The sequence below is a fragment of the Miscanthus floridulus genome, chromosome 13, assembly GCF_019320115.1.
Source record: "Miscanthus floridulus cultivar M001 chromosome 13, ASM1932011v1, whole genome shotgun sequence".
Classification (NCBI taxonomy): domain Eukaryota; kingdom Viridiplantae; phylum Streptophyta; class Magnoliopsida; order Poales; family Poaceae; genus Miscanthus; species Miscanthus floridulus.
This window is the reverse complement of record NC_089592.1, coordinates 21,256,112-21,269,058: the sequence shown is the minus strand read 5'-3', so window position 1 is coordinate 21,269,058 and position 12,947 is coordinate 21,256,112. Positions and strand designations below refer to the sequence as shown.

At 41.3% G+C, this 12,947-nt stretch overlaps 1 protein-coding gene across 1 annotated transcript; it reads left to right on the top strand.

Annotated features, from left to right (window-relative positions):
- Positions 1–522: 522 nt before the first annotated feature.
- Positions 523–9,396, top strand: LOC136501224 (protein RAE1-like). Its single transcript, XM_066496722.1, has 14 exons — positions 523–685; positions 933–998; positions 1,091–1,177; positions 1,278–1,343; positions 1,452–1,645; positions 2,339–2,480; positions 2,592–2,672; positions 4,238–4,366; positions 5,004–5,081; positions 6,319–6,390; positions 7,684–7,764; positions 7,855–8,303; positions 8,394–8,452; positions 8,669–9,396. The coding sequence occupies exons 2-12, from the start codon at positions 945–947 to the stop codon at positions 7,900–7,902; spliced, it is 1,032 nt and encodes a 343-aa protein (XP_066352819.1). The 5' UTR covers positions 523–685; positions 933–944; the 3' UTR covers positions 7,903–8,303; positions 8,394–8,452; positions 8,669–9,396.
- Positions 9,397–12,947: the final 3,551 nt, after the last annotated feature.

The following is a 12,947-nucleotide window of genomic DNA, read 5'->3' as shown; positions in this document are numbered from 1 at the left end:
AAAAAAGAAATCTACATCCTCACACGGCAGCTACCCCCACCCTTTTTATTTTGCGCAGCAAATCTACTCCCCTTGTTCACTTGCGTAGAGGTCACAGCTATACCCACCCTATGCATGCATATCCTTGTTAGTCCGCCCAAGAGGGTCAGCGCTACTCACCCTCATTTTTGCGCGTGTCAACTGGAAGAGCTAGATTAGTTTACACATACTCAACAAGAATAATCGAGAGAATTACATATTAGAAAGAAAACAAATATAAGGAGAGTCAATAGTCAGTGGTAATAATTTTTACAGTTCTCTGTATATCTCGCCAATAATTATCATATGGAATTACCTTTCATCTAAGAATTTAGACATTCAATTTTTTTTAAGACATTCAATTTTTTTAGTCATTAAAAAAAATGTAAGGATAATAAATAAAAACGGCCCACAGGAAGGCCCATGAGGGTGCGTTTTTTTGTTTTTTTTCCGCCGTCACTGCATAAGCATAGCCTGCATTCATTCATGATAAAAGAAAAAAAAACGTGCATTCATTCCCCTTCCGTCCGCTGCATCCCGTGCGTTCTGTCTGCCTCTCTCGCCCCCTCTCGCTCTCCGACGACTGGTGCGCCGCGCCGCCGCCGCCGCCCTAAGCCAGGTGCTGAGGCTTTAGTTGGTATCTTCGCCGGCGAGGAGCACCCACCAGGTACTTCCACCCCTTCTCTTCCCTTCCCTTCAAGCTGAGCACCGAAACCCTAACCTAAAGCTATTAGCTATTTTACAAGCCCCCAAACTTCGACGTTTGTGCAAAAAATTATTGGGTGTATACATGTGTACACCCATGTCCCTTTACTGGATCCGCCCCTGCCCATGTCCTTTACTGAGTCCGCCTCTGCATGATATGTATTACACTCCCCACTAATTTGATTTTTTGTTCGCTGGATCTGCTCCAGGCGTAGAGAGAGATGACGAGTCTAACCGGCCTCAACGCGAACCCTAATCCGAACAAGTCATTCGAGGTGCTCTGCTGTGTGAATTTGATGCAGCATTGCGAAGAGTATGCATCTACTGTAGCATCTCGAATCATCTATGTTTTCTTGAAAAAATGCAGATACTGCCGAACCCGGGTGACTCCGTCTCCAGCCTCAGCTTTAGTCCCAAGAATAATCTGCTTGTGGCAACCTCCTGGGATAACCAGGTAGCTTTCCTTATGCTGTGTAATTTGCAGTTAGCATGTTACTGTGATGTGTTGAATGTTTGATGTATGGAACTTGGGTTTGGTTTTGTGTTTTGTTCAGGTGAGGTGTTGGGAGATTGTTGGTGGCAATAGTCAGCCAAAGGCATCCATATCACATGATCAGCCGGTATGATCTCAGTATTTTCTTGGATCTGTTAATATATTTGATTGGGTGGTAGATTGACTGCCATGTAGTAAGTATCTGGTGTCCTGATTGATTTGTTTCTTCTTTTAGGTCCTCTGCTCGGCTTGGAAGGATGATGGAACTACTGTCTTCTCTGGAGGCTGTGACAAGCAGGTCAAAATGTGGCCTCTGCTGTCAGGCGGGCAGCCTCAGACGGTTGCGATGCATGATGCGCCTGTCAAGGAGGTCGCCTGGATTCCTCAGATGAATCTTCTTGTCTCTGGAAGCTGGGATAAGACTTTAAGGTGTGCAAGTCCAGTCTGCTGCTCTCTAACTTGAACTTTTTCACTTGGAAGTTGAATACAAATCTCCCATAATCTCTTATGCTGTTACCAATGGCTGGTTATTACTATATCATGTTATCTAAAAGGAATAGTATATTCCCTAAGTTAGTGAACGTCTTGGACAGTTGAGATGATAGTATCAATATTGCCTAAGCCAAGTACCACTAAAGATCCGTTCACCATATACTGTTTTTCTTTCCATTCTAGTCTTTGTGTGCTATAAACCTCCAGATTTTCCTATGACCCTATCGCATGTTCTGACAGTTCTGTTACAGCTGCAATGGATTATGCTCCTTGCCCATTTGAGAAAGAAATGGATTATGCTCCATGTTAGTGTTGCTATATTTACAAGTAATCATTAAGTCAGTAGCTAGTTTTAATACGAAGTCTACATAATTTGATTACTTAATAGATTAATAGATACTCTTGTCGTCATGCATTTCAGATTGATTTAGGGAACACTATGGCATATTGCAGTTCTAAATGTGTATTTGATTATCATGCATACATCGTGCATTTATGCTCTCTCACTGTGTGTTAATTTTACTTTATCTGTGCCTGTGCCCTTTTGGACCTGGTATAGTTCTGTTATGCTTTGTTGTCATCCCATTAATTCTCATATACCTTTAATGCAAATTGCTATGCTCTTTATAGGTATTGGGATACAAGACAAGCAAATCCTGTGCATATCCAGCAACTTCCTGAGCGTTGCTATGCTCTTACTGTGAATTATCCCCTTATGATTGTGGGAACTGCTGATCGTCATCTTGTTGTCTTCAATTTGCAGAATCCTCAGGTGATTGTGTTGTTAAACTGGGCTTTGCATGTGTTGATTCATTTTGAGTTGGACATTGATGACTTCTGTTATTCAAATGGCTTATTTCATGGCTTCTGTTTGGATTGTTAGACGGAGTTCAAGCGAATCCAATCACCACTAAAATACCAGACACGGTGCCTTGCTGCATTCCCTGATCAGCAAGGATTTCTGGTAATGCTTTATTATTGGAATGTCCTTTACTCCCGCATTCATTAAACCTAACTTCTTCTGCATAAGCCTATTTTTAGTGTGCTTCACAAACAAATTATTTATTTCTATTTTGTGGCATATCATTTTGTATTATCAAATACAGATATGAACTCATTTGATCTGTCTTCAGCAAGTTCTTGATTTCTTCACTCCCAACTTTTTCTTCACAACATGTTCTTTACTCAAGTCAGTGCTTGGTATGGGTGGGGTTGGGATTTTTCACCCAATATTAATTTCTCTGTTATGGTCTAATGAGTGCTGTGTTCCTATGCATGCAAAAATTCCAACCGCTAGATCAAGTATAAATATTACTGATGCTGTTGTATTTTGAGTTGCTGGGACGACTTACCGAAGGGGAAGGTCAACCACTGGTGTATGGAGTCAATTTTGAGTCTGTCTTGGCCATTAAACTATACCTAAACTTACGTACTTTCCATTCTTGCCTATTGCAGTCTTACCTCTTACGCATCCATAGAATCAGATCAGGACTGAACTGTACTTCTGAAAAACCCCAAACTTCTTTTCTAATTTCTAGAACAGATCTAAAGGAACAACTATATGTAGATGGCCATTCTGCACCCATTTACATGTCAGATGTGTTTTTTCTTTAATGAGATGAGATAGTTGCATGAAAGCAGTGTTTGAAAAAAATGCAATTAAGCGCGAGGCGGAGCCCTGCCACATCGCGTAGGCCATAGGTGTTTCAATTAAACACAAGCCAGTGGGTAAGTGGCACGGAAGTGAGGAAAATCGGGAGTGGGGCAGGCACGCGCAAGCGTGGGCAAGCGGCACGAGCGCATGCAAACTCGTATCACAGCCAGTGAAGTGCTGCACCACCTCCCCACCACACCATGCAAAGTCTCCCTGGTTTGGGTTGTCGTGTGGCTTGGGCCATCTGAGACCGGCAATATGAGAATTTACGGCTGGCGGTGCGGAGTGAGCCTGTGCCGCTGGGAACTGGGAAGAGGAAAGAGGTTTGGGCGAGTGGATAAGGTGGGTTGTAGGGTTTTTAATGGGTTTTGGGCCATTTTCTGTTTTCTGGGCCTAGGGAGATAGTACTGCTGGGCCTATTGTTGCATCCAGGTCCGGCTGATGTAGTAGGAAAAAAAAAAGAAAACAAAAACGCTAATCACATTTAATGTATGTTCTAGGCAGTGGCCTAGTGCCTAGCACCTTTGACAACCTTGTATGAAAGTGCATATTGCTTACCCTTGTGTGCAGCATGACAACTAGAAGGCATCTTAGGTTGTTATAACCAATCTGGATATGAAATCATGCTGCAGGCCAAAGAGTAAAGCCCTCTTGGGCTTCAAATTTTCTTTTGGTGGCTGTACGACTCCTAGTTATTTACCTGCCTAGCGGTTAATTTGTTTTCCTGGTGCCTGATATTTCCTTTATTGTGTGTTAATATCTTGGATTAAATGTTTGGTACCTGACAGTATATTTTGTTTTCTTTAAATACTTTCCATATGACTTTGAAAGCAAATTAGATTTCCATGTGACTGACCCACTGTTCTCATTTAAAGGTGGGTTCAATAGAAGGAAGAGTTGGTGTTCATCATATCGATGATGCACAGCAAAGCAAAAACTTCACATTCAAATGTCACAGGGAAGGAAATGATATATTCTCTGTCAATTCACTCAACTTCCACCCTGTAAGATTTCTCTCTTCAGTCTTCACGCATTGTTAATAATGTGGGGCTTACGTTTTTTTATAACTTAGCACATGTTGCTATGAAGCATACTGATGCAGTAGAGACTTGTGGGGTTTTAGTACCTTGTCTTCATTCTCAATTAATTTGTTGAATTCCGTAAGCACAAGTTCTTGTCGTCCACAAAATATTTTGAACTAAAATCAATGTTATACTGCAGATTAAGCTGTCTACAACTATACACTGCAATCATAGGTATATGAATGACAGAAAAGTACTCATTATTATCTGTTCAGATTAACTCAGACTACCAAAACAATTTCAACAGATTATCAGTTTAGTTGACCAATTTTTATCATATCATATCAGTTGCATCTAGCTCTAAGAATAGTGTTGATTATTTGTTGATGCTCTTTTTTGCCAAGTTCATTGGATTTGTATGGCTAGTTAATGATGCTGTATACCTGTTTGAGTTGGTTGTGCTTGTAGGCTGTGTTTCATTGAAACAAGCAGTGCCCACATATGAGAGTTTCCATGTTTGGGAATAGCAGTTGGTTCTAAGCTTGGCATCCTAGTTGTTGATGTTGAAATTAGCAACAACAACAACAATTTCATTTTTATGTTCCATAACTTGCGGCAGGTCCATCACACATTTGCAACTGCTGGATCTGACGGTGCTTTCAACTTCTGGGATAAGGATAGTAAGCAGAGGCTAAAGGTAGACCAATTTCCATGGCTTCTGTTGATTTTCACTTGTGTTGGTAGCAGTTGATTTCTGTTGCATTGATTGTTCTTGATTTCGTGATGGTTTACTGCTTGTTTTTGTGGTGTATTTGTAGCTTAGTAACTGGGGTTGTTGGTTGATCCTGTGATCCACCTCAGATCACACATCTTTGCAAGGTCATATGATATTAGTTCGCAGCTGGGATGCCACCCCTAGATGGCTGATGAATCAATGGGCTGAGGGATGACAGAAAAGAAAGGGGGTAGTGACAAGGGAGAACATGGGGAATCGAAACTATCCTCAACTGCTACATTGTCTCCATCGATGCTGCTATCTTGCTTGAGTAATCCACCATCGTTGTGGCCTGTTGGGGGAGAAGTGAGATGAGATGAAATGAAATGGGATGGAGAGAGGGGGATAGTGATGGGGCTAAGTTTGAGGTAGGGCCATTATCATGGTCATGTATCTTGAGTGAGTTGTCAAGGGATTGGGGGAGAGGAGAGAAAAGGTGGAAAACTGTAATTTGTCTTTCCCCTTTTCTTTTTCTCATTTCTTCCAATATATACTTTTATTACGTGTCTTTAGTGAACTTTAAGAATAAAATATTTGTAGTTGATCCATGGACCTGGATTGCCCAACCCTGATTCTTCAGTCATCCAGTGTCCTGAATTAGCATCTCGAATAACATTATCCTTCTTTGACCTTTGTTTTAAGACACCCACAACCTTAATCCCAGGACCTTGTTTGTTGGCTCACTTTTGATTTCCTGGTGACTTTGGTTAGTACCTTTTACTGTCCTACCATATTTTCTGTTTGTACAGTGGAAAATTGAAACACATGGTCAGCTTGTGAGCATGATGTTGCAATCCTGATCAAGAAAATATTTTGGCAGCACTGTGGGTCCCCCACCCACCCACCCATTTGTCTGAGCTTGTTTTGACAGGCTGTTTTTAAGTAGGTTTCATAGGCAATTTTATTTTTCTTTATCTTGGTAAAAGCATGTTTCTCTAGCCTACCCCAACTTGCTTGGGACTCACAGGCTTTGTTGTTGTTGTTGTTGGTAAAAGCATGTTACATTCTCATTTAATTGTATGAATCCTTTAATTACTGGTCTGCCTATTTTGCTGGGTGCACTGTAACTGCTTGTTTTTATTCTGAATTTCTTATACATTACCTTATATTATTTTGTAGAGGGTATAATTCATTTGTTTTTCATACTATTTCTGTACAGGCTTTTAGTAGATGCCCCCTTCCCATTCCTTGCAGTACCTTCAACAGTGATGGTTCCATATTTGCTTATGCGGTAAGTCTACTGGGCAACTTGATGGCTGAATGCCTTGTATCTGTAAGAACAATTATTTTTCCACATCCGACACCATGTTTTTGGGTCAGTTGTGCTTTTAAAAATACCTTACCTTTGATTGAGACAACTTTACACACATTAAATATGCACAAATCAATTCACTCCGTTTCAGTCCTAATTGAACAACTGCTCTAGTTGAATTGCTATTTTAAAATGCGGTTCTGGTCATAGCTTCAATTTGCTTTCCAAGTATAGTGTAGCATGGTCAAAAAAGAAAATTAGCAAGCATGAAAAGTTACACAAATTTGTGTCAAAGTACAGATCATATAGCAATTGATTTGGCAAGTTGTATTCCAAGTAGCGTGTAGCATGGTCAAAAATATTAAATAGAGAACTAGGAAAAGTTACACAAATTTTGTATCAAAGTACAGATCATGTAGCAGTTAATATGTAAAGTTGTATTCCAAGTAGAGTGTATCATAGTCAATGCAGAAAATTAGTAAGTATTACTCCCTCCATTCCAAAGTTAAGTCATTCTGGCTTTTCTACTTGGTGCAGGCAAGAATCACTTCTCCATTTACACTGGGAGGTGGGAGCTAAAAAAACTTGCTCCCCACTGCTCCCTGTTCAAAACCCACAAGAATCACTCTAGAATCAATTCTGCTCCCTGTTCAAAACCCACAAGAATCACTCTAGAATCAATTCTCACCTGCTCCCCTACCATAGTCAATTAGAATCACTCCACTAGATAATCAAGGAGCAGAGCCAGAGAATGTAGGAGTGGAGCTCTGCCAAACAGACCCTTAGATATACACTATGTCTAGACCTATAGTAAAAGCAATGTATCTAGAAAAGCCAAAATGTCTTATAATTTGGAACGGAGGGAGTCTTGTATCGTATATAAATGTCCTTCAGTTTTGGATCAAGTTTTCCCCTTCTACAAAACTCCATTTTACATTGGACCCATAAATGTTTGAATGTTGCTAACTCTGCATTTTGTTAAACTTTTTACTCTTTTGAATTTTGACATTACTAGTTTGGGCCCTTGTTATGTTTGAACAAATTTTATCGTTTTATTCTACTTCTGTCCATGGAACAAAGTGCTGTTAGCCCCTCAACATATTTTAGGAATTTAGAGAAGTTTTGGCCACAGACAAACTAGGATATTAGCATAAATGTGCTATTCTTTATTTGTTATTAGTGCTGTAACAAGTTTTTTGAATTTTGATGACTGCCCATCCTAGCTTTTACGAATCCTTTTATTCATGTTTAACCATCAATACTGGAAAATAGGTCTGCTATGACTGGAGCCGTGGGGCCGAAAATCACAACCCTGCAGCTGCAAAGACATCCATCTATCTCCACAGTCCACAGGTGAGCTCTGTTTGCAGCATTCATTGTATTGTGAGATTCATCCTGCAATCTTTATTGTATTATTTCTGCCACTGAACCTCCTCTTAATAGGAAACCGAGGTCAAAGGAAAGCCGCGCCTTGCGACAGGCAGGAAGTGATTACATTGCAGAAGATGTTACTTAATGGCTGCACAAGAAATCATGATGTCATCCACCAGTTTTGTTATGCCCCCCTCCTGTCTTGGAAGTCTGGTAGATTGTAAATTTCAGCTTACTTGTAGGCGCCAATTATAGGGTTTCTGTTGGAAGTCTTAACATGCTGTAGTACCTGGTGTTTGTGGTGTCTTCCAAATAGATTGCCTGTGGAGGTTCGTGATCATCTCTTTACTGCTTATTTTGGCGGTAAAATCAGTGTACCACAGAATGTTGAGATGTAAATTTTCGTGCATATGGATGATACTAATGGAGCTGTAGTTCACAGATAAATCCCGTTCTGGGTTAAGATGGGCATGGAGCAATCCATGGATACCCACCGAGTCAATCTAGTTCAATTTAATGAGGTAGCGTTTCAGTTTGAGTGGTGAAAAGTTTGCCTGATTAGGACTGTTTCGCTTCATGTTTTTTTTATAGTTTTGCTCCATGTTTTTCAGCCAAACATGTGCACCTCTACCAACTCTGTTCTAGAAAAAAAGGTGAAGTTGAGTAAAAGGTGCTTCAGAAAATTTTTGTGAAGCTACTTCACCACATATGTTTTCTAAGTGCGTAGTTTAGCTTTCTTTCAATGTAAATCTGTGTACTGGCATTGCTAATTAGGTCAACACTATGCAAAAGTTAAAATGTCTTCATATTATATTATTGGTTGCATAATTAATCATTTTCTATGTAGATTCTAGTGATTGTTGTGAATCTCAATAATGTCTTGCAGATCGTTGTCGGCCTTCATGGGATTGTTGTCAATCTCCATGTCATCTCGAGCTTTTGACCATTACAACCCTATCCACATCCATTGGTACACTTTCATTTAACTCATCGATTTTGTTCACAAAGCACTGATTTGGTGAACCAATATTGATGACAATAAGGCTCATAAGTTGCACTCCATGAATATACAAGGCCACAAACTCCAGAACGAGAAGATGTATTTTCATCTGCAGATCTAACAAAATTATTGTAGCTAGGTTGAAGCTGAAGGGGCAGAGAGCACGAGAGAGCAATGCAAAGGAATATAAAATTTCGATGAAGGAGCAGATCCAGTGTAGTTACCTTATATCCGGATGGAGTAAAGAAGCAGGGACGGCGCGCTGAAGATTTGTGCGCCGACGAGGTTGGAGGTGAAGGAGCAGTGAACACGTGAGAGGCTGCCTTTCGTCTGACGCTAGCAGGGTGAAGCAGAGCAAGGAAGCAGAGTGGGGAATGGATAGGAGGAAGGTGTGGTAGGACTGTAGGAGTGTATATACAGTTCAATAAATTGGTTGTCCATATACTAGGGCCTAGTGTTCATGGAAGTAGGATGCCTCCAACACATCAATTGATACTTAGATGTACTATCATTTATAGTTCAATAAATTGAACACCTGGTTAATTACTTTGTATTTAGTTCAACAATAGTTGTACAATAGTGACAGATTTCAGTCTAACACATCAATTGATACTTGTGAAAGGATCAAGATGCTCAAGAGGGGGGGTGAATTGGGCTAATTCTAAATTTCTTTACAATAATTAAATTCTACGGTTAGTCCAATTAATCCCTTGTATCTAGAAAGTGTTTCTATTGATCTAACGCACAAAAGTTTAGTACCCTAAGTTCTAATCCTACTCTAGCATGATAATACTAGAAATGTTGAAAGCTCTAGTTTAGTTTTGGTGAATTGATGAAACCCTAAGTGCTAACCTAGTTTATTAAGTGATCATGAGATAGGTAGCACATTCCAAGTGGTAAAGCAAATGAAGATCATAACATGATGATGATGATGCCATGATGATGATCAAGTGCTACTTGGAGAGAAGAAAGAAAAATAAAAAGCTCAAGGTAAAGGTATAAACCATAGGAGCTATTTTGTTTTGGTGATCAAGACACTTAGAGAGTGTGATCATATTTAGGTTTGATAGCCGTACTATTAAGATGAGTGAAACTCGTATTGAAATGCGGTTATCAAAGTGCCACTAGATGCTCTAACTCATTGCATATGTATTTAGGATCTAGTGGAATACTAACACCCTTGAAAATGTTTATGAAAATATGCTAACATATGTGCACAAGGTGATACACTTGGTTGGCACATTTGAGCAAGGGTGAAGAAGTTAGAGGTAAAAAAGAGTTAGTCTCGCTGGTCACAAGGTGACCGGACGCTGGTCTCTGAGGAACCGACACGTCCGGTCAGTTGTAACAACGAAGATGCTGGCGTCGGTCAAATGATCGGACGCTGGGTCATTCAACGACAGGACGCTGGAGGTAGGGTCTGGTCCTATTGTCGGACAGCGCATAGAGGCTAGGGTCTCTGACCGGACACTGGCAGGGTTCGGTCGTGCATGACCGGACGCGTTCGGTGGGCAAAATGTGTTTCTGGAACCTTACTTGAAACGACCGGACGCTGGTGGCTCAGCGTCCGGTCAGTTATAGCGCAGTGTCCGGTCAACTCAAGTGACCATTGAGATTGGGACACGTGGCTGTCGTCGGGCGATCGGACGCTGAGGTTCAGCGTCCGGTCAACATGACCGGAGCGTCCGGTCAGCCCGTGTTGTGCCCAGTGAAGGGGTACAACGGCTCTATTTCGTGGGGGCTTCTATTTAAGCCCCATGGCTGGTTGAAGCTCATACCTTTGGCCATTTGCATTGACATAGCAACCTTGTGAGCTTAGCCAAAGCCCTCCCACTCATCTCAATCATTGATTCATCATCTTTGTGAGATTAGGAGAGAATCCAAGTGCATTGCTTGAGTGATTGCATCTAGAGGCACTTGGTATTCGTGTTTCGCTGCAGGATTCACTTGTTACTCTTGGTGGTTGTCGCCACCTAGACGGCTTGGAGCAGCGAGGATCGTCTAGCGAAGAGTGGTGATTGTCTCTGGCTCCGATCGTGGTGATTGTGAGGGGTCCTTGACCTTTCCCTGGTGGAGTGCCAAAAGGTACTCTAGTAAATTGCTCGTGGCTTGTGTGATCCTCATCTTGTATTGGTTGTGCAGCACCCTATTGAGGGTTTAGCGTGTGATGCCAATTAGCGCGTGAACCTCCAAGTGAGTGAATCGCCACAATGAGGAGTAGCTTGCCGGTAAGCAAGTGAACCTCGGTAAAAATCATTGTCTTTATCATTGATTCCGAGGTGATTGGTCTTCATTGTTATTCATCTTTGTGATTGATTGGTTCCTTCCTCGACAAGGCGGTATAACCTTCTTGATCACTCTTTTTACATTACCGCAAACTAATTGCCAAGCTCTTTAGTGTAGCTAGTTATGAGAGCTTGCTTACTTAGTTGGTGTGGCTCTTTACTTAGCTTTTGAGAGCACACTAACATAGGGTAGTGTCATAGCTATTGTGTGGATAGATACTATCTAAACTAGTATTGTGATATGTAGCTTACTTTTTGAGTAGGCTAGCGCAACACTTGTTTCGCCTCATAAGTGTCTAATTGTTTTGTTAAGTGTTGTTGTAGAAATTTTTATTAGGCTATTCACCTTCCTCTAGCCATTAGGGCCTTTCAAGTGGTATCAGAGCCAAGGTCACCGTAATTAGAGGCTTAACAACCTTCGGTGTAAAAATGGCTCAAATCAACAACACCAAGAAGCCACCCCAATTTGATGGCACAAATTATCCTTATTGGAAGTCAAAGATGACCACACACATCAAGTCAATCAATAGAAAGATGTGAAAGGTAGTGGAAACCAAAATTGAGATTGGTGATCCGGAGAATCCCACCGCCGCCGAAGAAGTGTTTCTCCAAAATAATGACATTGCTCTAAGTGCTATTCATGATGCAATTGATGAGAGAACATTTGAGCAAATCAAGAATATTGAGATGACTCATGAGGCTTGGAAGAAGTTAGAAGAATCATTTGAGGGCACTCAAGCCGTAAAGGGTGCAAAGGCATACATCCTCAAAGAGAAGTTTGCAAGCTTCAAGATGAAGGAGGATGAGAGTGTGTTGGAGATGTTCTATAGGCTTCAAGTGCTTATCAATTATCTTAAAGCACTTGGTGAAGAAGTGAAGGACAAGGTCTTCTCACATAAGTTCTTGAAAAGTTTGCCTTCAAGATTTGGTACATTGGTCACCATTCTAGTGAGAAGCGGTTTGGACACCATGACACCAAACCAAGTATTGGGGGATATAATGACCGATGATACATATAGAGATGATGATGAGAAGGAAGAAAAGAAGAAGAAGAAAGATGAGAAGGATGACAAGAAGAAGAGCATGGCATTCAAAGCCATATCATCCAAGGGCAAAGCTAAGCAAGAAACATCAAGTGAAGAAGATGAATCTTGGGATGATGATGATTATGAGAAGATGGCTCTCTTTGTCAAAAGATTTGGCAAGTTCATGGTGAAGAAGGGCTATCGTGCTAGAAGAAAGAAGTCTTCATCCAAAAACAAAGAAGAGTCACGAAGGTGCTTTAAGTGTGGAAGCAAAGATCATCTTGTTGCTCAATGTCCATACAATAGCGACAATGATGATGACAACAAGAAGAACAAGAAGAAGGACAAGAAGGAAAAGAAATAGAAGAAGGACAAGATGGTATTCAAGAAGAATAAGGGTGGTTCATATGTAGTCACTTGGGATAGTGATGCTTCCTCAAGTGATGATGATGATGATAGTGATGATGTCAAGACCACCAAGAAGAAAGTTCTTGCAAGCATTGCTATCAATGAGAAGCCTTCTCTCTTCGAATCTTCATCATGCTTCATGGCTAAGGCCACTAAGGTATTATCGGGTACCATAAAAAGGGTTACCCTAAGCAAAGACCGAAAAAATTGCTTAGGACTTGTAAATATTGAAGCCAAAATACAACCGCATGCAAACCCCTATTTCATCCGAGGCCCGGCTGGATCGTCCGGCCCACCTCGAACAACATCCAGGCACGACCGAAGCAGGCTCGGCCCAGAACCATACCACGAGGCCTTGGATGAGGTACCGATTCTCCGACTCGCCCGAGGCCTCGCGCCACGAGGCCTCGGACGAGCCACCGATTCTCCAACTCGCCCGAGGCCCCG

What these genes read in the sequence shown, in the direction of transcription:
- LOC136501224 (XM_066496722.1), top strand. Translation starts at nt 945, where the DNA reads ATGACGAGTCTAACCGGCCTCAACGCGAACCCTAATCCGAACAAGTCA. An exon ending in TCAATTTGCAGAATCCTCAG is followed by an intron (nt 2,481 to 2,591) that starts GTGATTGTGTTG and finishes TTGGATTGTTAG; the next exon opens with ACGGAGTTCAAGCGAATCCA. An exon ending in ATTCACTCAACTTCCACCCT is followed by an intron (nt 4,367 to 5,003) that starts GTAAGATTTCTC and finishes AACTTGCGGCAG; the next exon opens with GTCCATCACACATTTGCAAC.